This window comes from Eupeodes corollae, chromosome 2 (assembly GCF_945859685.1).
Source record: "Eupeodes corollae chromosome 2, idEupCoro1.1, whole genome shotgun sequence".
NCBI classification, from domain to species: Eukaryota; Metazoa; Arthropoda; class Insecta; order Diptera; family Syrphidae; genus Eupeodes; species Eupeodes corollae.
Genome location: NC_079148.1, coordinates 74,699,907 through 74,723,928, shown reverse-complemented (window position 1 = coordinate 74,723,928; position 24,022 = coordinate 74,699,907). Strand labels below are relative to the sequence as shown.

Below are 24,022 nucleotides of genomic sequence, written 5' to 3'. Positions count from 1 at the left end.
AATTTACCATAAGAACTCCTTCCAAAAAGCAAAATAAAACATAACAAACGAACAAAACTCCTTCAACAGGTTTCTTCTGCATTTTGTCGAGAACTGTCATTAAATCTATAAAAATTCTTCAAGCTATCACTTTTTTTGACAAGCGGCCTAGCCCCAAATTTTTGCACCCTTCTAAAGTATGTGGTTTCTGCAAAAGGAACTTTTTACAGAGTTAAAAGTTCAATTTGCATTAATTATATACACGCATTTGCAAAACTCTTAGCTGACTATGTTTCTCAGACAATTGAATTCAAAATATAAATCTTGTCTTGAGCTCTAGAAAAACTGCGACTGATTTATAAGTATCAAGCTATATAGGCCTAAGTCTGTACGAAAAGCAAAAAGTTGTAGGCCAACAATCCAATCATATCATTTTTTTTTCTTTTTTTATTTTTTTTTATTTACCATGTCATGAGACCATTAAGACCCCCATTTTCATACTGCACACAATGGACATACAGAAAATGTTTAAATAAAAAATAGTCAAAATAGTTTTTAACTAAACAAAAAAACAAAATAAAAGAAAAACATATCAAACACCATAGGCACGCCGCGCCGAGCCGAGCCGCAATGCCGCCGGTCGATTTAATCGCAATTTTCCCAAAGATCGACTTTTTCAGTTGGAACATGGTTCCATGTGTTGCCTCAGATAAACTAAACTACCTCAGGTACAATGCATTTATAGATAGGTGTATCCGTGCAGTTTTTTTGTTGTTATACTTTTTTATTTTTCACTCTGCAAGAGCTACCCATGGCTTTAACTTTACCTCACGTAACGGGTCTCAGTCTATATGATGGTGCAGTGATCACATCCACTAACTCCCTGGACTTTTTCTATAGTTGGTATTTCCATTGATTGAATTTGGCAAGGTGGTGGTAGCTGCATCTGAAGCTAAAGCTTCCACCTCTTCGTGGACCACGTGGTACAGATGCTAGACAACGTCACCATCACCACCACCACCACCACCGCTGCTGCTCTTGATGTTGCAGTCAAACGATTTTCATTTAATCCAAACCACCTATAAATAAAACCGTAAGAATCAACTTTGAATCAGTTTAATTTTGTTACTGGATACTGCATAGTAAATCTCTGACTTAACGAAACGTTTTAGTTTTGATTAAAAAATAAAAACATCTTTTTTGTGATATATAAAAAGTTAATATTTATTAAATACATTAAAAATGGCATTTAAGGTACGCTTTGAAATATTTATAAGAACTTAATTTTAAAATAAGTGAACATTTGTTTTTTTTTTTCTAAATTAAATTTAACTGTAGCGGTGATATTTATAAAAATTAAGATATGCTCAAAATTTAAGTTAAATGTGCTCATAAATTGACAAATTCGCTGTTCGATTGAAATTGAGGATAAAGAATCGCATATGCAGTTTTATATTTTACAGTGTTAATAACAAAATAAAATAAAAATCGCATCAGTTACCAAAATTTTGTATCCATTCTAGACCAAATGTTTGTCAAATTTGTTTTAATTTATTTGTATATTGTGTGGTATAAATTCAAATTTTGAATGTTTTGAAATTGTTGACACTTATTTTTTTTAAATTAAAGCAAATGGTTTCTTAAATCCTTAATATGAATATCAAAATAAAAGTCAGTGTTTCAAAATCCATAAATTAAAATTTATGTTTAGCCAGGAAAACAAAATGTATTCTTAACGAATCAAAATTTTCATTAATTAGTTTATACATAAATGTTCAACATAATTCCATACTTAAGTACATTGGCTTTGTATTAAACAATCTTTAATTTTTTTTATTGCAATTTATGGTTTGAAATGTTTACTTTTTTATTTTACTATAATAATGTTTAACTATTATAAAGTAATAGAATAATAAACATTAAATACAATTTTACAATAATTTGAAGTGGAAAAGTACATAACATTCAACATAAAAAAGATTTTTTCTAACTAAATCTAATAGTTATACAATTTTCTTTCCTTTTATTCAATTCATCTTTGTTTAATGGTTTTATGTAAAACGGTCAGATTTGTTCACAGAATTTGTCCTCGTTGCACTGGTCGACATAATTCCGTTTTTTTTTTCTATCCCATTAAGCAAAACAATACTTTTTTGGTATTTAAAAGAATTTTTTAAAGACATGTCCCTTAAAATATGCTAAAAACAGCCAAAATATTGAAGAGAGGGATTATTGTTTTACCTATAATTTTCTTGTTATATTATTGTAATTTCACGATAAACTTAATTTTATGTTCCTTATTAACAATTTGGAATGTAGTAAAAATATTTTACACCTTAATTTTTTTTTTTAAATTGACATAAAATGTTACTTATGTGTTTGACATTTTTAGTATAAATCCGATTTATTTTCCAAATTCCATTTTCAAACATTATGATTCAGTCTTTTTATTTCTTATTTTAAAATAAAAGACTAAAACAAAAAATTGAAATAAACATAAACATGCAATTGACTTATTGAAAGAAATATCGAACGAATAATAATTTTTTCATAAATTTCTTTTAAACTTCAATCAAATTAAATTGTTTGTATATGGAATTTGTTTTATTAATTTATTTGATTTAATTACAATTAAAACAAAAATATTTTTTTATTACAAGTGGTTTTTGTCAGTAATATGTTTACAAACAAATTTGAAATTAAAACAAAGGTAACGTTTTCAAAATGTGTGTCTTCGGGTTTCGTATTTTAAGATATTATTTTATTGTTTTTTAACTTTCCGTAGGAAGTTATTGTAATGGGTCCGGTTTGTCAAATTGAAAATTTTTGCATTTCTCAACGTTTTAAGGTCCCTAGAGTAGAAATAAAAGATTTTTAGAAAGATGTTTTTTTCGTCGTCCATAGCTCAAGAATTTTGTTATACAGATAATAAAGCAGAACGATGCAGAAAGGGCTCTCAAGAAACTTACGTGGTTTTTTTTTTACCATATAAAGTTGAACATTTTGGTTAACCCTAAATATCTCACGAACCAAAAACGCTAGAGACGTGAATTGAATTATATATAATATATTGTAACGTGATACAAAACAAGTATATTTTTTGAAAAAAAAAATCCAATTAACAGTTTTTTTTTATTAATCAAAAAATCTGAGATAAATCAAATTGACATTGTAAAAAATTAAAAATCTAAAAAGTAGTTAACAAAACTTTTCAAAACTTTATGCTTAGATCTAATTTTATCTTATGAGAAATATCGTTTTAAACATTAGACAACATTTTTGTTTTAACAAAAAATAAACCCCTACAAAAAACAGTACTAAAATGTACTTTTGACTCAAATATATTGTTTTCACACTTATTTTATCTCACATCAAATATTGTTTTCGAAATTCAGTGAATTTTTGATAAAAATCTAATAGTCCGTTTTTTCATAAAAAAAAAATAAAATCTACAAAAAACAGTACGAATATTTGGTAAAAATGATGTTAATTTCTCGATATCACGTGAACAATAGAAGTTATTGACTTCAAATTAATTTCATTTATCCAATTTGTATTTTTTTATATAAGTAATAAAAACTTTTAAAAAATGATACTTAAATTGGTTAACGACTAAAAAGTCTCGTTAACAAAAATAGATTTTGAAATCAAACTATTTCATCATTAATGCAAAATATTTGTATTAGTTTTAATTTTTTTCAGAATAATTTACTTAAAACTTTTTTAAAAAAACACGAAAACCCACAAACCTTTTAAGTAAGACAAATCGCCAGACAGGATGGGAAGTTATCACTGTGGGTCGCACCCCGGCCTCAATTTTTTTTCTGGCAGTTCAAAAACCTTATACTTTCATAGAGTCTTTTTTCCAAACAATGTAAATTGTACATAATTAAAAATAAGTCAAAAATTATAATCGATCCAATTTGTTGAATTGATAATTTTGACCATTCTCGACTTTTCAAGATCCGTAGAATCTAAATCAAAAACTTTTAGAGAGATAGATGTGTGTGCATGTGTTCGGGATACTAATTTTCTTCATCCATATCTCAAGAACCAGTAGAGATGTTGACTTCAAATTAATTTATTTACAGAGATAATAACGTGCATAGTTGCAGAAGAGACTTTCAAAAAAATTCCTTGGGTAGTTTTTTTACTATAGCAATTTTTGAAAAAGGAATCATTTTGGTTGACCCTAAATATCTCACGAACTAATATCGGTCGCTTAGAGTCAGTTCATTTTTATTTCATAAAGTTTTACGTGATACCAAAAATTTAAATTTTGGAACAGATCAATCAAACTGAAAAATTATATTTTTGACCTAAAAACAAATATTTCCGCCAAAATAACTTATTTCATGGAAAAATAAGATATTTTACATCTGGTAAAATTCTAAGCAAATCAAATTATTATTTTCTTCCAAAAAATAAAAACCAAAAACCAGTATTTAAAGTTGATATAAATTGAGTTTCGACTTTCGGCTTTGAAATGATTTCATCTTGCAAAAAATATTGTTTTCAGTAAAATGTTGATAAAAAAACCCACTAGCCAATTTCTTCATTAAAATTAAAATCTACGAAAATGCAAAATGAATTAATTCAATGCTGAATTTTGCTGTTGGTACAATTTAATTGTATTAGAAAAATACAATTGATATTTTCTTTTTTAAATATGAAATAAAAACCTTAAAAAAATGCTACTAAAATTGGTAAACATTGTTTTTCGACAAAAAATCATAAGAACAAAAAAAAAATTAAACCCAAACTTATTTTTTATATGCTAACTTTTAGTATTATAGACAAATTTAAGTTATATCATTTTTACAAAACACGAAGACAACACGAATTATGGTTTTTATTTTGTTGTTAAAGTTTTAGACAAATCGACTGACGGGTACGGATGGGAAGTTATCAGTGTGGTTCGCATCTTTTTTTTTAATTTAATTTATTTAGATTAATAATTAAAGAAAACATTAACGTACAATCAAATTCATTAAATACTTACTGAAAAAGTGAAGCATCATTTGTGTGCCTTCTTTAAATATATAACCTAAAACATGTGTTCAATGAATTCATGCATTTAAACAAATACTATAATGTCCAGTTTTTCAGCCTCATCTGAACATTCCTTAGTATCTGAGTGTGGCATAGTTCCATATACGATATAACATTACATAACAACATCATCCACACTCACAATTCAATCAATTTTACAAAATGACATGAGTAATGGAATATAATGTTAATCTAAAATTTCCTCACGTTATCGTTATGGCGTTATGGAGCATTTGCACGCATTTATCGATCCATGAAAGAAAAATGCATTTAATAAAATCTTATTGCGAACAGTGCTCTAATTCAATTTCAATGTGAATTCAATAAATTGCAAGAAAGCAGATTACAAATGGAAAACGATACTCCTACTTTATGTAACGTGTATTAATTTTTATACGATGTTTAGTTTTATTGTTATTTAGCTTATTGACTTCCATTTCGAATTATTGCAAAAGAGAATGTTGAGTATATTGAAAGTAGAATTAATATTTTTCGATTGGTGTAATTTATTTGGAAATAATGTTGGTTGGTGATTAAATATGAACATTAAACATTAATTTTCTTAAAAAATGTGTTTTTCAAAAGAAAGAATTAAAATTAAAAAATGTTTTTATCGCATGTTGCAAAATTGCCTTCATACAAATTATGTTTGCATACAATTTCATTTTAATTTATTGGCAAATTATGAATCAGACAGAAATATAATTTTTTGTAACTTAAAATCCATCCTTAATATCAAATATCATCAACCATCTGCATGTAATTCATTGCTATTTAATTATTCAATTATTATTACAATTTTTCAATTCTGATGATAATCATAAATGTAGGGATACATTGATATGATTTTTGTATAATTATATTAATTGGATTTTCTCATCAAAATCAAACTTTATGAATAAAATATCATTGTATACTTTACTGTATGTGTTATTAGATCCATTTTCTGCAAATGGAATTCTACGTCCGAAAATAAGGGTTGAATTATTATTTCATTCGAATTTTGTATTTAAAATATAATTAGGTTAAAGCTCATAACATAACCTTAGGTTATGATATTAAAAAGTTGAATTTTAAATTGAAATATAATATTTTACAGATATGAATTTCTAAAAACGAAATCGATAAGAAAAAAGTTAATAATGAAAGCTTGAAGAGCTTCATTCTTTCTATAGATGTGTTCGAACTACATGTACTAAATAGAAGTGATTTTTGTGTTTGAAAAACAAACTAACAATGTAATTCAATAACATAAATGCAAGAGTCTATTATATTATATATTTTGGTCTTATTATGTTTATAGTTTCGATTAGAATAGATAATATTTTTACAGAAGTTTAGTTTTGTATCTGAGGAAATCAATATCCATCAAAATCCATTTTTAACAAAAACAAATAATAATAAAAGCATCATAATACGATTATATTATAATATTAATATTTCTTGGACATACATGTGATGCATTTAAACGTGGTTTGGATTTAAACCAAATTCAACTTCAAATTTTGCTTATGAAAGTATGCAATTTGTTTGCTTAACTCAATATTTAAACATTTATTTTAATTTTCGAAATCATATTTTTATTTACTAAGAAGCTAGGGGCAATAGCAGGCACAATTTTGGGTAATTTATCAATAAAATTGTGAGTGTAAAAATGCATCATATTTGTTTTCACATAATTATCGTCTGATTTTTAGAAAAGTCAAAACTCTTGAAATGGAACTACAAAATTAATAAATTTAAAAAAAAATAGGTTTATCTTCTGTCGAATTAAATAAATTAAATATATATTAATTACATATTAAGAGAGTTTTTAGATTTTAACTTTTTACCATCTTTTAGTCATTTTAACTGAATGCTAACACTTCGATACAAGGATCAAGTCGTAAGGACTTGCAACTATAAATTAGCCTTAATCGTTTTTAACTTCCCATAAGAAGTTATTATAATCGGCCCGATTTGTTGATTTCAAAATTTTGACATTTTTCGACGTTGTTCGATGTGTCCTAGAATCTAAATAAAATATTTTTAGAGACATGTCTGTGTGTTAGGGAACCAGAATGGATATCGACTTGAATTAAATTTTGTATGATACATTCGGTCGGTTCGGGTAACTTCCTAAAACATTCTAATTTTACAAAAATTTCCAAAATTTCTAAATAATTTTCGCGTACTCAAAAATTTCGTAGTTTATTTTTGTAAAAGAGAGCGAATGAGTAAAATATTTCCCCAACCTACGAATTTTAGGCCAAGAAATTTCTTTGGGCTCGGCTGATTTGAGAAAAGTGTCAAATTTGATAGAACTTTAAATAAATTGCTCGCTTTTGTTGTCACTTATAAAATTAAAAAATCTTTTCCAAAGAACAGAAACAAGATTGCAATTTTTAAGTTTCAATTGAATCAAGTTTTTTCATAGAAAAAAACAATGGGCCAGCATGATGTTGTTTGATGTTGTCTTGATTTTTTACATTTACAACAAACAATAAATAATTTCTAAACACGAAATGAAACGATGATGTTTTAATTTTTTTATTTTTTTGACATTCAAACTGTGGGAAAAATGTGTTGATTTCCCGTTCGCTTACTTTTTTGTAGTTTTGTCATTTTGTGAGAGCAATTTACCCCCACTCTTTAAAATAACTCTTTTTACGAATTTTAGTGCAGAAAGTACCTAAAAAAACAGTAACAGTAACAGATTGACATCAAGCTGGAAACACCACACCTTTAGGTTCATAATTTCAAAAAACTGATGATGAGGGAATTTAGGGCTCTTTTTGAGTTCCTATTTTAGCGAAACTCGAAATTAGTATCTCCACCCCTTACTTCCTAAATTGAGTCGCAAAGTTGAAATTTATTGGAGACTTTCGAAACCAAATAAAATTAAAAAAAAAACTAATGATTCTGTCATTAAGTGATCTTTTTGGGCTCCTTAGATCGCGGAACTGCAAATTGTTTTTTTAAGCCCATATCCTCAAACTTAAGTCTTAAACCTTAAACTTTTGGAGACTTTCTCAACCAAACACAATTTTTAAAATCTTATGATTGGGTAATTTAGGGATCATTTTATGCTAGTTACTTTTATGCGTAAATTAAAATTGATTAGTAAAGTTTTGCTTTTTGAAGTTCGAGGGGGAAGGGGAAGGAATTTTTGAACCAACTAGGGATAAATCACCCCATCATGAGAATTTCGAAATTCGTAGTGGTGGCTCCAGCTTTATGGACCTGATTGAATGGACATATTTTCTTACAAAAAATAAAAATATTAAAAAAAAAACATGGTAAAAAGGGGTTTTCAACAAAAATATCGCTTCAAAAATTAAAAATTTTAGCTTTAAACTATTTTTATCCTTCAGAAAATATTCAGGTCGATATTCAGTACATTTTTCATAAAAATTAAAATCTACAAAAAATAGTACGAAAAGTTACTAAAAATTGATATTCGTTTGTCGATATCTCTGGAATTAATGTAAGTTTTGACTTCAAAATGATTTCATTTATATTATTCTCAGAAAAATCAAATCTGTGTTTTTGTATATAAGGAACAAAAATTTCAAGATATGCAACTTAAATTGGCAAAAATTGGTTTTCGACTAAAAATACCTCGTGTAAAAAAATAGATTTTGAAATAAAACTATTTCATTATATATGCAAAATATTGTTGGTAATTTTTTGTTTATTTTTCAGAAAAATTCAACTGACAACTTTTTTAACAAACAACAAAAAACTGATAAAAAATAGTTTTCGACTCAAGTCTTAGAAAAACAAAAAAAATATATTGACTTCAAGTTATTTAACCCATAAAATATTGTTTTGTATATACTTTTGTTAAAGTTTTAAGCAAGACAAATCGAGAGACAGGTACGGATGGAAAGTTCTTAGTGTAGGTCGCGTCCTAGCCACTATTTCTTTCTTAAATACAAAAATTCATGAAATGAAATATAATTTTGCATACATATACATATTTTTTTATAAAATATGTTCAGTACACTACATATGTAAGCATATACTTATTTTAAGTAACATTTTTTAAAAAACGTAGCAGTTTAACTTTATTAAAAATTTCTTTGAGGAAATTAAAGTAATAAGACTCTGAAAAGCCGTTTTTACTTTAACGACGATTAAATTAAAATTCTTTAAATACATACCTTTCCATAGACAAAAACATAAAACTTCTAGGAACCGAAAAACCACCATCCAATAGGCTAGAATAACATTTAAAGCCGAAACCGTTCTCAGAAAAATATTAGAAATGTTGACGTTTCCTGCACGATTTTTGTTTAGTTAAACATAATGCCTGAAGCTTGGTTTAAATTAAGATATCCTTATTGATTTATGAATTATAAGATGAAGAAAGAATAACAAAATAATAAAGATAAAAACATATATATGTATATGTCATCCCTGAGACGGAAATCCTAGGATCAGTCCGAAAGCCGATACTATACAATCCCAATACAATTTTTGCATCCATGACATTTATTGTTTTGATGATTTGAATACCATGTGTAACTTTTTTTGAGTTTAAAAACAATCCCCTGCAAGGCAATGGTTTCTGATGTTTTCCATCATATTATACGTTCATGAATCTTAAAAAGAGACTTTTTAGAAACTTTGATCCTGAACAAAAATTCAAAAATTTATAATTCTTCCTCTTAAATTAAAATCCAGTTTTCTTTTGTTTTCTAATCATCTGCTTATGCGAACTCCAAATTGGTTCTACACTTCCGATAGAATCTTTAAGATCTATCAATACATTTTGCCAACACTTTCCCTTACTATAGCAATTCTCTGCCTGAAGTTGTGGGTTATCATTCCAATTAATTACAATTATGTATACATTGTGCACATGTATTTTGATTCACTAATGTGGAATACTGTGGCTTAATATATACATATGTAGGGTAGGTCCTATTCAAAGTTGGCAATACAAACCCCATCAGGCAGACGTCTATCCGTCGTGTCGTCGCCATCAACATATTATATCTCCAGGCCAGGAAGACATACAATATTGGTGATGGTAACCATAATGATGATGATGATGATGAGTATGGTCCTTTGGCCAGCCACGTGGATTTAATACAAGGCTTTTGATGTGGCTTCATTTTGTTCCTCTTTCTCTTTTAACCCATTGACTAAGTAGATACAAAAAAAATTGTCTAGCCATTAATTTAATAAAAATATCCTCATGTTTCCATTTTTCCTCAATTTCAAGGTTAAACACTTTGGATTGAGTTATTTTTTCTTATTTCTTTTTGTATACTGCATACTTAAAACCTTTAAAACCATTCACTTGTTCAAGTAGGTTCATTTTTAATATTTCCCATGGTTACGACGAGGCTCAGTCCTTGATATCTTTTGTACATAAAAATAAAGTAGCTACCTACCAATCTAAAGTAGCTACATTATACACATACAGTACTGAGCGATTCCTGAAAGAATAACATTTGTGTATCGTTTATTGAGAGAACCTTCCTTAAGTGGAAACGATAAAATATTTTTGGCTTCTTGTCAAATGAATTTGGCTAGGAGCAGCTGTAGATGTAGCAACTAGCTGTTGAATGCCTCGTTTTTGTTTTTCCTCCTTGTTGTTTATTTTTGACTTAGACTCAAATTATGTGTAGGCAGAAAAACTTAATTGACAAAAAATTGAATATTTAAACAATGGAACAAAACGGTTTTGTACAACAGGCTTTAAATACATTAAAAACAAATCTAAGGACTCAAAGCTATTTTTATCTGCTTATTTCTATAGGTACTACATAATTCAAATTAAATACAAGGTCGGAATTGTAGCCATATGGGTTTCCAATAATATAACTTCTAGCAAAAATATTGAGAAAATTTAATTTCAATTTCATTTTACTCAAATTTTACATCTGTGCCGTTTTTATAGCATCTGAAACTATTGAACAACGCAGTTACATTTAGTTTTGTGTAAAATTATTAAACTTTTTAAAAATCATTTAAGAACTTATTTTGTTTTCAAAATTAATTAACATTAGTTTTTTTTTTTATTTTTAAATAAAAGTACGAAGAATATTGTTGCATTAAATTAATTCTAATATTAATTGTTAACAAGTTCAGATATAAGATTTCGATGTCCCTTGAAGTGAATATGGCACCACTCTTATATGGAATAATAATTCAAAAAAGTATTGGTGCCCGATTGAAAAAGCAAGAAGGATTCGAGACTCTACCGAAAAAACCCATGCTTTTTCAAAAGAAATTCAATAATTATTTATTTTCTATTAAGTTTTTAAATACTTAAAGTAAGTTACTTTTGAAAAACAAGAAAATCAAATTTCAATCAATCGAATATCACCCAATCTACTTAAACTATGAGTTAAAAATGTTGCCTGCGGCTTTGCCTGCTTGATTAAAGAAAATCAAAATAATTCATGTGTTAGTTGGTAGGCTTTCCACAATCAAAACAATCCAAACGGAACCAAAGTTAACGCTGCCTAATGTTAAAGTGCCTTTGGGCCTTATTATTGGTATAGCGAAACTAAGTTTTAGCGCGAATTAAAGCCTTTTGAATGAGAATGGTAAATCTGTTGGAATTATTCGGATTCGAGGAATAATTGCTTTTTCGGCCTTTCCGTAATCGTGGAGCATCTACATTTCGCATAGGCATTACTGGCAGGCCTAATTTAAATTGCAGCTTTCAAAAGAGCACACCGGACAGCTCAAGTGAGTAAAGAAATTCTACTGGGTGCTCTATATGTATAACTTCATGTATAACTTTATTCAATCTGTTTAAATTTAATTTCAAAACAGCTTCGTTTCTTGGTACTAGAGTCAGTGACATGGAAATTGGTGTCATGTATGTTATTTTTTAAAAATACTTGCATATATTCAACATTTGTATGAGCTAAATAACACAAATCGTACCTTAGTGTCACATAGCCTTCGGCATTGCTTTTTAACCCCGATTACATTTTTAATAATAGGGTTTTAGCATATTTTCCTGTGTTAGTGTCGTTGTAAGAAACTCCTAATGATAGACAACGATAATAGGTCCAAAAGTAGGACCTAATGGTATGCTACAAACTATTATTCTAAAAAAAAGAATATTTTGAATATTTTATTATAAGTGTTAACAGCGGATCTGCTCAAATTAGTTATGAATGAGATATTTTACCGCTGTAAAAAGCAACTTAAAATACCCTCAAGCTTTGTAACTATATTCACACAAAAAAATCATGTCATTATATTGCACCGTTGCGACATGAAGGACGGGCAAACAAGCAAACAAACAAACTAAATTTCCCATTTATCATATTAGTATAGATGTATTAAATTGCTTGTATGTACATTCACTTCTAAAATCTCACATTTTTGTCAGATGTTACAGCTTTTTGAAATTTCATTTTGTTTGAAATGTTTCTGTATGAGTACCTTTTTAATACTTTATTATAGTTCTTAGAAGTTCACTTGGTTCCACTATGAACCCACCAAAAGTCCAAAACCACTTAGAAGTAAAGGGTCGATTAATTGACTGAATTTCGTCGTCACGAAAAGCGCATTATGTACATTGTGTGCTTAGAAGTTCCTCTAAATAAGCGGCCATAAATAAAACAATAAATTATAAATTAATTGAACGTCGACATGAATAGAATATGTTGTGTTTATTTTGTTATTTATTGCTAACCCTTTTGAATTTTGCCTTTATCCTCAACTATCCTACACATACAGCTTCACATCGTACATATTAGGTATTGTGTGTATGCATACATATATCAATGTATGTAAATAAATTTATTTGAAAATAAAAAGGTCAGAAACTTATTGTTCCTCATTTTTGTTTGAATTTTCAAGTCTTGCCAAAAAATCAATTTCTTAAAACAGAACAAATTTATCTTTAAGAAATAAAATCATACAAAATGATTAGCTTCAAAGGTCTTTTTAAGATTTTTAATATTTTTGTTCAGAACAACCAAAAACGGGTTTTTAAAGGCTAAGTTAAAACTTAAAATAACTCTTAACAATAAATTGTATGATGATTTTGCATCGTACAAAAATATTTCCCTTTTCTAGATGCGATTTAAATCATTTCAGTATCTTACTTATTTTATGAAAACTCTCATTATTTGATTCTGTATTTTGTTTTGGGAAAATCGTAAATTTTGTACCTTCATAAATTTGAAAAATAAGTTTTGGAGCTTTAAATATTTGCTCAAGTTTTAAAAATACCTTTTTTCAATTGCTTAGACAACAAATTCGTTACAAGAACCAAACTTACTTTAAACCTTGAGCATAAATGCTTAAGCGTTTATTTCAAATTTTTGTTTGACAGGTGAAATTAAAAACTCATAAAGATTTTTTGAATATCATATGAAATCATACAAACTTTTCAAATGAATATTGAATAAAAACATTATGAAGTTTAAAATCCATCATGGATTCTATTGAAAGAAAGCTAAAGCTAAAGAATGCGTATTTTTAAAAGTAATCTCTCAAAAATCTCATCCAAACCCATTGGAAAAGTCTAATTTTATTGCCAGGAAGAGTATTTCTTTACTTTCAAGTTGAAAACTTGTAATATTCGTATACTCTCTTTGAATCTTTAGTTTAGAAACTGAATAGATTCTTGATTCTGTTTTTATCTTTTGAATACAAATTGTCTGAATTTAAGATTAATTAATGTGAGGTAAAAAAACTTCTTTGATCTTATATTTTTCTTAAAGTTTATTGGCATAACTTTTTTTTACTGCTTAAATAAACTGTTTGTATCAACTTAAAAATGAATTGTTTCTTAATTAAAAAAAGTTTAGTAAATGAACATTATTTGGTTGAAATATATTTTCAGGTTATTTTCGTTATCTCAGCTATCGTTGCATGCGTTCAAGCCGGCGGTCCAGCTGCTTACTCGATCTCTGCTCCAAGTATCGATCATGGATCAGTAGGAAATTCACAAGAACATACTGTTAAGGTAAATTTTTGAGATTTTCGCTGGTTTTAAATTCTATGTTTTTAAATTCATAGCTATTTTAAATTCGTAAACAAAGGATTTCTAAAATCCGCCCCTAAATATAAAAAAAGGTTTATGCGAATGCATAAAACTAAAACAAAAAGAAATTTAACAAAAGGAATTTTCATAAATTTTCAGGGACATTATGGACAAAATTCTCAATCAGACTATTCTAGCCAAGTTACTGCTGGTCATGCTGTTTCACATGTTTCCCGCTCAAGTACCACAAACGATGCTGCTGTTGTTGCTCCAAGTTATGGTGGTAAGTTTATAGCTATATACCAAAATGTATATGAATTGTAAGAGCAGCTGTAAATACTTGTTTTAAATCAGCACCATAAACCATATATAAGTATGGTATGTAAAATATTGTATATGGACATAGAATGCTTTTCACTTTTGCACCGCTTTAAATTTATTTTCCTAACCCAAATGTACATATATAAATAAGGTCACTTAGTTCAAGCTGCACACGCTATTTCTGCCCCAGCAATTGCCCACAGTTATGCTCCAGCCATCTCCCACGGATATGCTGCTGCTCCAGCACAAATTTTGTCGCATGGCTATGCAGCTTCAGCACCAATATTGTCTCATGGATATGCTGCTGCAGCTCCAAGTTACATTTCAGCCGGTGCAGCATTGTCACATGGTTATCTTTCTCATGCACCAGCCACCTTATCTCATTCCTATGCAGCACCAGCTTATTCTTCGTACATTGCTTCCGCCCCAGCAGCTGTAAAAGTCGCTGCCGCTCCAGCTTACGCTTCCGGTTACATCTCACATGCTCCTGCCTACTCTCAAAGCTATGTATCTGCTCCGTCTGCTTATAAGATAGCTGCTCCAGCTATCGCCTACGGATCCCATGGTAAGACTTCTTCAATAAAAATCATATATTTTTTTTAACTCCTGTTTTGTAAATATTTTGCTTAAAATAAGCTTCACTTTTTGCACAAAAGCACCGAAAAACACAACTTAAACACACACACACACAAGCTATGATGTATATAATTGCACTTAGAGTAAGGATCTCTTGGATTTATCTTATGAAAAATTAAAATAATGTATAATATTAAGTGTGTAAATATTTTTCATACAAATGTTCCTTTCCTTTCAAGGACAATACAAGCAAAACCACTTGGAAAATACTTAAGACAAATGTTGACAAAAATAAAAGGAAGTTGTTTAAAGAAGGGAAAAAGAATAATAATAATAAGGGAGATGGGTGCTGTGACTTTATTAAAAATTATTTTTACGGCAACAAGAAACTCTTTATCAAGGCTTTATGTACATTAAAAAATTGAAACCAAAAACAGATGATGAGTCTTAGTCATAAACATTAAATTTTGTATAGAAATAAATATTTTTCGTAGTGTCACCAGTTGATACTTTCAACCTTTGACTATATTTTCAGATCTCTTTGCAATTTTATTTTAAAAATTCATGAGTCTGGATTTTAGCCAGCTGCTACTTCCTTTTTTCATTAACTCGTAACTTTTTCAAGTTGTAGAAATATCACTCGTAAGACATAAATACAAATAAAAGTGAATTGATGTGAGAACATTATTAACTTGTGAACAAAATTCCAATGCTGTAGGTTAGATTAGGTTAAAGTGGCTGCCCGTGATGGAGTACGACACAGTTTAATGTCCCATTGTGATAGCACATAAATCTTGAGGCTTTCTTCTAAGCTCATCGAAACCAATTTGAGACCCTTACGATAGTGAGACGTGTTCGAAAGGAATTTTAGTTGAGAGTACAATAAAATATTAACCTTAAATAATTCTCATTATTAGATGATACCAATAACAACACTGATAACTGATACTGATTAATTTGTCTATCAGTCACCTAGAATCTAGAAAGATAAAAAAGAATGCTGGTAACAACTTTTAAAAGAACGCTTAAACTACTAAACGGGTATTTTTAAAACTTGAGCAAAAACTTAAATTAAACGTTGGATTTAAAATCACTATAATACTAAATACTAGTAGTACCCGTAGCATGATGGTTAGTGCGTTGGACTGTCATGCAAGAGGTCTTGGGTTCAATCCCTGCCTGTGCCACCATAATTTAAAAAAAAAAAAATAAATAATTTTCGCGGGTACTGCCTCTTGCGAGGAATTGACAATTCCTTCAAGAGTAATTCTTGTCATGAAAAAGTGCTTTCTCAAACTAGCCGTTCGGATTCGGCCTTAAATTGTAGGTCCCTTCCATTCCTGACAACAGTACTCGCACACAGGAATGGTTGAGAGTTGTAAGTCACTAGGCCCTGGTTCACAACGGACTGTTGCGCCACCCCATTTGATTTGAAAATACTAAATCATTTAAATTATGTCTAGAGAGAAAAAATTCCACTTCAAATCATCATACAATTTATTGTTAAGAGACAGTGTGAGTCTTAACTTTTTGGCTGTTTTAAGCATTTTTAAAGCTGCTTATTTAAAAAGCGGCGAAGTTCAATTTTTTAAATATTCTCTGGAGCTAATGAACTATTACTGTCTTATTAAAATTTGATCAATGATTTGACGGTTCTTTAGATGTTTAAAGTTATCTTTTATTTCCATAGTAAATAGGATTTATAAAATTATACTGAATATAAAATCTTTCTTTCTATCTTTCAATTGAATAATTTGTAATGGGATCATACACAATAAATACACAAGAATTGAACATTTACATTTGAGTTAAACCTATGATGACAAATTATATTAACCATGGGTTTGAATATTACAACATTTTGGTTATGCTACCACACGGCTGCAGTTATTCCCTATTAAAAAAAAGGAACAAACTTATAAAAACAAATTAATTAAAGTTGAAATAAAATCCGATCAACGAAATGAAATATGACAACAAAAAAAGGCATTAAATACTTTCTTAGTAGTTAAACTATTACAATAAGTATTATTTGTCCTTTAAAAAACTGTTTTGATATTCTTAGAAAATAATATAACGGTAGTCATAGCACATGTTTGAATTCCTTGAAGAAGACCTACATATTTCTAAAATCAATTCGATTACTTTTAATTGAAAACTTCCTTTTAGAAAACCACAAAACAAAAATATTTTGAGGTACATAGCTCATGAATCTCATCAATTTTTTTTTAATTAAGTTATTTTCGTAATTTTCATAATTTCGTCGTAATTAATTAGATACCACATTTACATAAAGAGTTGTTAAATTTTAAGGGTCGATGTTTATTTGAAATATAACACAAATTATTTATTAAATTATTGTCATTTCTTTTTGTTTTGATAATATTAACATTGCTGAATTATGAAGAAAGTCCAACAGTGTAAAATCACATAATCTTTTCGGTCAATTGATATTCTGACTCCGTGAGAACTGACTTTGTCGCGGAAAAGAACAATTGTTTCGTTAGCCGGATGCCAAGTGGCTTCGTCCTGTTTAAACCACATATCGTCCACATTCATATCTACCAATTTGGACCACAATTCACTGTATCTACTTAATCGGCCCAATTAAAAAAATAGGGCCCATTGATGCCGCCAGCCCATAAACCTCACCAAGCAGTCACTCTTTGTGGGTGCATTATTTTTTCGACAGTCGCTCTTGACTTTTCATTCGCCCAAATGTGAAAATTCGGATTATTGAAGAATGTACTGAGGTAAAAATGTGCCTCATCACTGAAAAAATTGATCATCCACTGTTGCCATTTCTTGTTGCCATTCTAACCATTGCTGAAACGCTTGAAATGCTTAAGAGGCCTCAGTTCTTGAGTCTAGTAAACCTTACAAGCGTGTAAATGGAAGTCTTTATTTTTTTGCCTGAATTACTTTAACACGATGCTCGACTATGAATATTTCCATGGCTTAAATTGAGTTATTCTGAATTAGAGAATTGTCAAATGAAATGCAGAAGAAAACTTGACGTTTAGGTGTGAAACACATTCAACTTCGGCCCTTAAAAGAATTTAAAAAAAACAATTGTAATTAAAATTTAAATAATCTAGCTACATTTACATAAAAAAATGAAATAAAATGAAAGGATGGTTACATCGGTAGAAGTTTTATGTTATTCGGTGTTGTCATTTTGTCAATGTCAATGTCAAAATAAAAGAAAAAGTTAAAATGAACAAAAAGTGCTAAAAAGTTTCCTTTCTTCATTTTCTATTTATATCTTCTTTAGCTCCACATGGTCTTGGATTAGCTGCTGCCCATTACGCTGCACCCGCCTATGCTGCTCCAGCTTATGCTGCCCATGCTTATGCTCCTGGTCCAATTATCAAGTATGATCAAAAAAAAATAATTTTACATCAAAACATTCATACAAAAAAGATTTTACTCATTTATGCAAATATAATTTTATTTTTTACTTTCATATTCGTGATGGTACCAACAATGTGATTATAATGTTCCATTTTTTCAAACCCTTGATTTAACATGAACATCAGAGCCGCCCCAGCTTTAGTGCATACATCCGTTGCCGGACATGGCATCCATTATGCATACTAAACGAAATAACAATGTTGGCTTTATCATGGTGCTGTGTGTGTAATTCAAACAGTACCACTATACTTGAGACGAAAAATAAAAAGGAACGAAAGCATGAACATGTCGAAAGGAATGTTGTAAAGGATGTGTGTTTTATAAGATTTTTTTGTATAGTTTTTGTTATATTAATTTAAGCTTAAAACAAAATCGCGGTTGAATGAGAGAAACAAACATAAAAACAAATAAAAGAAAATTTAAAAAAAAAATTGTTTTTATTTTATTTTTTAACCTAAAATGTTGAAAAAGGTGAAAACTTGTAACATTTAGTATGTCTGCGATAAGGTGTAAAAAGTTATTTCAAAATAACCTTACTCAGCTATAATTAATTAACTCGCAAACGACTGGGTGCATTCTTTCAAAGTTTGTATTTATATGAAATGATTTTTCAATTTTATGAAATCTTATTTGATTGTTTTTTGATACTACTACGAATTAAAAGAATTAAATAGTTGGAAGCCTTGATTTTATCTGCATTTAAAAATAAATGAAAGCTTGGTTAAAGTTCAATCTATTGGAGAGTTCTTTACCAAGAACTTCGATATAATTTTGTGACTTATTCAAACCTTTTGCACTCCCAATTCATTTCGAACACTGAGTGTGACCTAAGAATGAAACCCATATGTTTTGAAGATACGTAAATTTGACGAATATATATGTATGTAGTTAAGAACTATTCACATGAGCACAACCAACGACAAACGAATGAACGAATATTCGTCGATTTTGACATTTATTTCACATGAGAGTTTTTAATTCGTCACGAATGGAGTTTGACTTTGACAAATATTTTTAATTTTTTTGTGTTTATCATTATTGTGAGTTGTTTTGAAAACAAACGATTGAGAAAATACTCACGAAGCTGTACTTGTTTAAAAAAAGTTATTGGTGTCCTTGTTAATAAACACAACAAGAAAAAGATTTCATGTGCATCCATTTAATGCAAAAAAGCACGTGTGGTTATTTTATTCGTTGCAAGTGTGGATAATGTGGAACACGAGTAAAGTTTAACAGTTCGTATCAACTACAATTTTTTTTCGCGACGAATACATTTTTTTAAATTTATTAATATACGATATTGAAAAGTAAAAGTATGCATCATAAATCAAATAGGAACAATATTGCTTTGTTTTTGTTAAGAATTTGTGTGGTAATATGTCTTCAAACGTATATAAACTCACATTTTGTAATTCATTCGTCGTTCGTTGGTCGCGCTCATGTAAATACTGCTTTAGTACTACCTTTCAAAACTCGTCAAGCAATCTTCCAGAGTCAATTTCGAATATGTTAGCAGATTATTTTCAAATTGCTTTTTAAGATTTGTCTTCTTTAAGCACCTCTTCTCTTATTAATCCTAATAGACTCATCTTATCAATTTGTCGATTTTTGTATCCCGGTCCTGATGGAATTATTTATGTTAACAAAATGTGTGTCTCATATTTTCTATGTATTGTTTCTTCTTTTGAAGGAGTCTCTAAAATGTTCTAAGTTCTTAGATCTTTAAAAATATTCATACTTATATCCAGTCCATAAAAAAGGGTCTAAGAATTCAGTTACGAATCGTTCTTTAAGGAAATTGTCTGCAATTCCTATATTACTGGAATCTCTTGTTTGTGATATAATTTGTTTGAATTGCTATTCTGTTCTATGTAAAAATTCACATGTTTTGTAAAAAAAACTACAATTACTAATATATTACATTTTCTAATTTTTGTTTGGAAGCATTCGAATTGAATTTTCACAGAATTCAGCAAGGCATTTGACTAAATAAGTCGGGGATTTCGTCATATTTTAAAATTAGATGTTATAGCGTCATATTCAAGAGTAACACTTCATGTTAATTTAAAGTCAATTCTGGTGTACCTCAAAGGAACCATCTTGGTCCACTGATGTTTATTTTATTTATTAATTATTATTGCTTCGAATAGTTCCATGGAGATTATGTTAAAATTGTTTGAATTATTAATTGCATCAAGGATTTTCACAGGGTTTTCCTTAAAACCCACCCAACTCTTACTACCACCTCCCCGCGGTGAACATCGGGTACCTTATTTGCAAAGCACCAACATGCCTCGGATACGGACGGATTGACTGTTGACAACCCACGCAAACGAAATAAGCACAACGAACTTAGGATCTGTAAGTGGAATGTTAGGTCCCTTAACAGACCACGTGCAGCCGAACAACTAGCTGAAGCCCTAAACAGCTGCAAGGCAGATATAACTGCCATCCAAGAAGTGCGATGGGACGAAAACAAAAACAGCGTCAATTTGAGTATGGATTTGTTGTTAAAACTAGATTTAGGCATAAAGTCTTGAGTTTTAACACTGTGAGCAAGCGCATTATAACAATTTGCATCAAGGCTAAATTCGACAAAAATAATAACTCTTACAAATCGCTGCTTCTTTGGACTTAGAAGGGAATTGAGAAGTAAAGTCCTCGAGCATCTTAAATCACCATCTATAAGACACTCATAATCCCAGTTCTCACTTGTGGCAGTGAGGCCGGGAACCTGTCAAAAAAAGATGAGAGGATGCTACGAGAGAAAAATTCTTCGGGTGCGACTTTTGGGCTACATAGATGGAAAATAGAGAAGATATAACTACGAACTGTACGGGCTGTACAGCGACACTGACCTAGTTAGTATAATTAAAGCCCCACGACTTATATAACTGGGTCATGTAGAGCGAATGGACATCAACGCTTAGCGTGCGAAACTGTAGACAGCTAACTATGGAACGAGCTTAATGGAGACGCATGTTGATCTTCGCTACAAGATCTTCTAAGAACATAATTTGTTTTACACGCAAATGTTATTTAAAAAATTATGAATGTACTATGAATTCATCGCGATAGAAATAGACCAGTGTATTTTGACAAACAGCATGTATTATTATTTCGACCACAAGCTAACAATTGTCGAAATCAGCTAGATTTTGAATAGTCATAATATCAGTTATGTTTGCTTTTTACGGTAACTGATCGCTCAACAACCCAACTACGCTTAAAAATGAAATACTACTTTTTACAAAAGTGGATGTAAAAACGTAGACAAATTTTTCTCAAAAATAGTGCTGCTAGTTATTTTACACTCAATGGCAAGCACATAACTTTATAATGAAATATCATTTTCATCAAAATATTGTGATTTTTTTTAACGTTACTAACAAATTTGAATGAACAGGTTCATTTTTTTTCAAAGGCTAGTCTGGATCCGCCCTTGATACTGCCCGCTAGTCTGGATCCGCCCTTGATACTGCCCTTAAAAATGTGACTAGCCTTTGGAAAAAAATGAACCTGTTCATTCAAATTTGTTAGTAACGTTAAAAAAAATCACAATATTTTGATGAAAATGATATTTCATTATAAAGTTATGTGCTTGCCATTGAGTGTAAAATAACTAGCAGCACTATTTTTGAGAAAAATTTGTCTACGTTTTTACATCCACTTTTGTAAAAAGTAGTATTTCATTTTTAAGCGTAGTTGGGTTGTTGAGCGATCAGTTACCGTAAAAAGCAAACATAACTGATATTATGACTATTCAAAATCTAGCTGATTTCGACAATTGTTAGCTTGTGGTCGAAATAATAATACATGCTGTTTGTCAAAATACACTGGTCTATTTCTATCGCGATGAATTCATAGTACATTCATAATTTTTTAAATAACATTTGCGTGTAAAACAAATTATGTTCTTAGAAGATCTTGTAGCGAAGATCAACATGCGTCTCCATTAAGCTCGTTCCATAGTTAGCTGTCTACAGTTTCGCACGCTAAGCGTTGATGTCCATTCGCTCTACATGACCCAGTTATATAAGTCGTGGGGCTTTAATTATACTAACTAGGTCAGTGTCGCTGTACAGCCCGTACAGTTCGTAGTTATATCTTCTCTATTTTCCATCTATGTAGCCCAAAAGTCGCACCCGAAGAATTTTTCTCTCGTAGCATCCTCTCATCTTTTTTTGACAGGTTCCCGGCCTCACTGCCACAAGTGAGAACTGGGATTATGAGTGTCTTATAGATGGTGATTTAAGATGCTCGAGGACTTTACTTCTCAATTCCCTTCTAAGTCCAAAGAAGCAGCGATTTGTAAGAGTTATTATTTTTGTCGAATTTAGCCTTGATGCAAATTGTTATAATGCGCTTGCTCACAGTGTTAAAACTCAAGACTTTATGCCTAAATCTAGTTTTAACAACAAATCCATACTCAAATTGACGCTGTTTTTGTTTTCGTCCCATCGCACTTCTTGGATGGCAGTTATATCTGCCTTGCAGCTGTTTAGGGCTTCAGCTAGTTGTTCGGCTGCACGTGGTCTGTTAAGGGACCTAACATTCCACTTACAGATCCTAAGTTCGTTGTGCTTATTTCGTTTGCGTGGGTTGTCAACAGTCAATCCGTCCGTATCCGAGGCATGTTGGTGCTTTGCAAATAAGGTACCCGATGTTCACCGCGGGGAGGTGGTAGTAAGAGTTGATAGACATAGGTGGGTTTTAAGAAAAACCCTGTGAAAATCCTTGATGCAATTAATAATTCAAACAATTTTAATATAATCTTCATGGAACTATTCGAAGGAAAAATAATTAATAAATAAAATAAACATCAGTGGACCAAGATGGTTCCTTTGAGGTACACCAGAATTTCCTTTAAATTAACATGAAGTGTTACTCTTGAATATGACGCTATAACATCTAACTTTAAAATATGATGAAATCAACGACTTATTTTGTCAAATGCCTTGCTGAATTCTGTGAAAATTCAATTCGAATGCTTCCAAACAAAAATTAGAGAATTGTAATATATTAGTAATTGTAGTTTTTTTTTACAAAACATGTGAATTTTCACATAGAACAGAATAGCAATTCAAACAAATTATATCACAAACAAGAGATTCCAGCAATATAGGAATTGCAGACAATTTCCTTATAGAACGATTCGTAACTGAATTCTTAAAACGTTTTTTATGGACTGGATATAAGTATGAATATTTTTAAAGATCTAAGAACTTAGAACATATTAGAGACTAATTCAAAAGAAGAAACAATACATAGAAAATATGAGACACACATTTTGTTAACATAAATAATTCCATCAGGACCGGGATACAAAAGTCGACAAATTGATAAGATGAGTGTATTCTTGTCTATTAGGATAAATAAGAGAAGAGGTGCTTAAAGAAGACAAATCTTAAAAAGCAATCTGAAAATAATCTGCTAACATGTTCGAAACTGACTCTGGTAGATTGCTTGACGAGTTTTTAAAGGTAGTACTAAAGCAGTATTTACTAACAAATTTGAATGAACAGGTTCATTTTTTTCCAAAGGCTAGTCACATTTTTAAGGGCAGTATCAAGGGCGGATCCAGACTTTTAATCAGTGGGGGTCACACACTTAGATGAGTTTTTACTCTCCGCTTTAAAATGTTCTTTAATAATTTGTAAAGGAGGCTAACAAAATTTAAATAACATAATGTGTACACACATTTTTACACATTCCAATTGCTAAAATGAT

The 24,022-nt window shown here is 29.9% G+C and overlaps 1 protein-coding gene across 2 annotated transcripts; it reads left to right on the top strand.

The window, feature by feature from the left end:
• Positions 1 to 1,079: 1,079 nt before the first annotated feature.
• LOC129948120 (cuticle protein 16.5) lies at positions 1,080 to 18,723 on the top strand. Of its 2 annotated transcripts, none has more exons than XM_056058970.1 (6): positions 1,080 to 1,233; positions 13,841 to 13,963; positions 14,141 to 14,264; positions 14,493 to 14,867; positions 18,153 to 18,252; positions 18,418 to 18,723. In XM_056058970.1, the coding sequence occupies exons 1-6, from the start codon at positions 1,222 to 1,224 to the stop codon at positions 18,476 to 18,478; spliced, it is 795 nt and encodes a 264-aa protein (XP_055914945.1). In that variant the 5' UTR covers positions 1,080 to 1,221; the 3' UTR covers positions 18,479 to 18,723. The 2 variants fall into 2 exon arrangements, with proteins under 2 accessions (XP_055914945.1, XP_055914944.1); XM_056058969.1 differs by having other exon boundaries at positions 14,454 to 14,867.
• The last annotated feature ends 5,299 nt before the right edge of the window (positions 18,724 to 24,022 follow it).

Coding starts and splice junctions, on each gene's coding strand:
- LOC129948120 (XM_056058969.1), top strand. Junction 14,265..14,453: donor TGTTGCTCCAAGTTATGGTG/GTAAGTTTATAG, acceptor TATATAAATAAG/GTCACTTAGTTCAAGCTGCA. Junction 18,253..18,417: donor GCTCCTGGTCCAATTATCAA/GTATGATCAAAA, acceptor CATGAACATCAG/AGCCGCCCCAGCTTTAGTGC.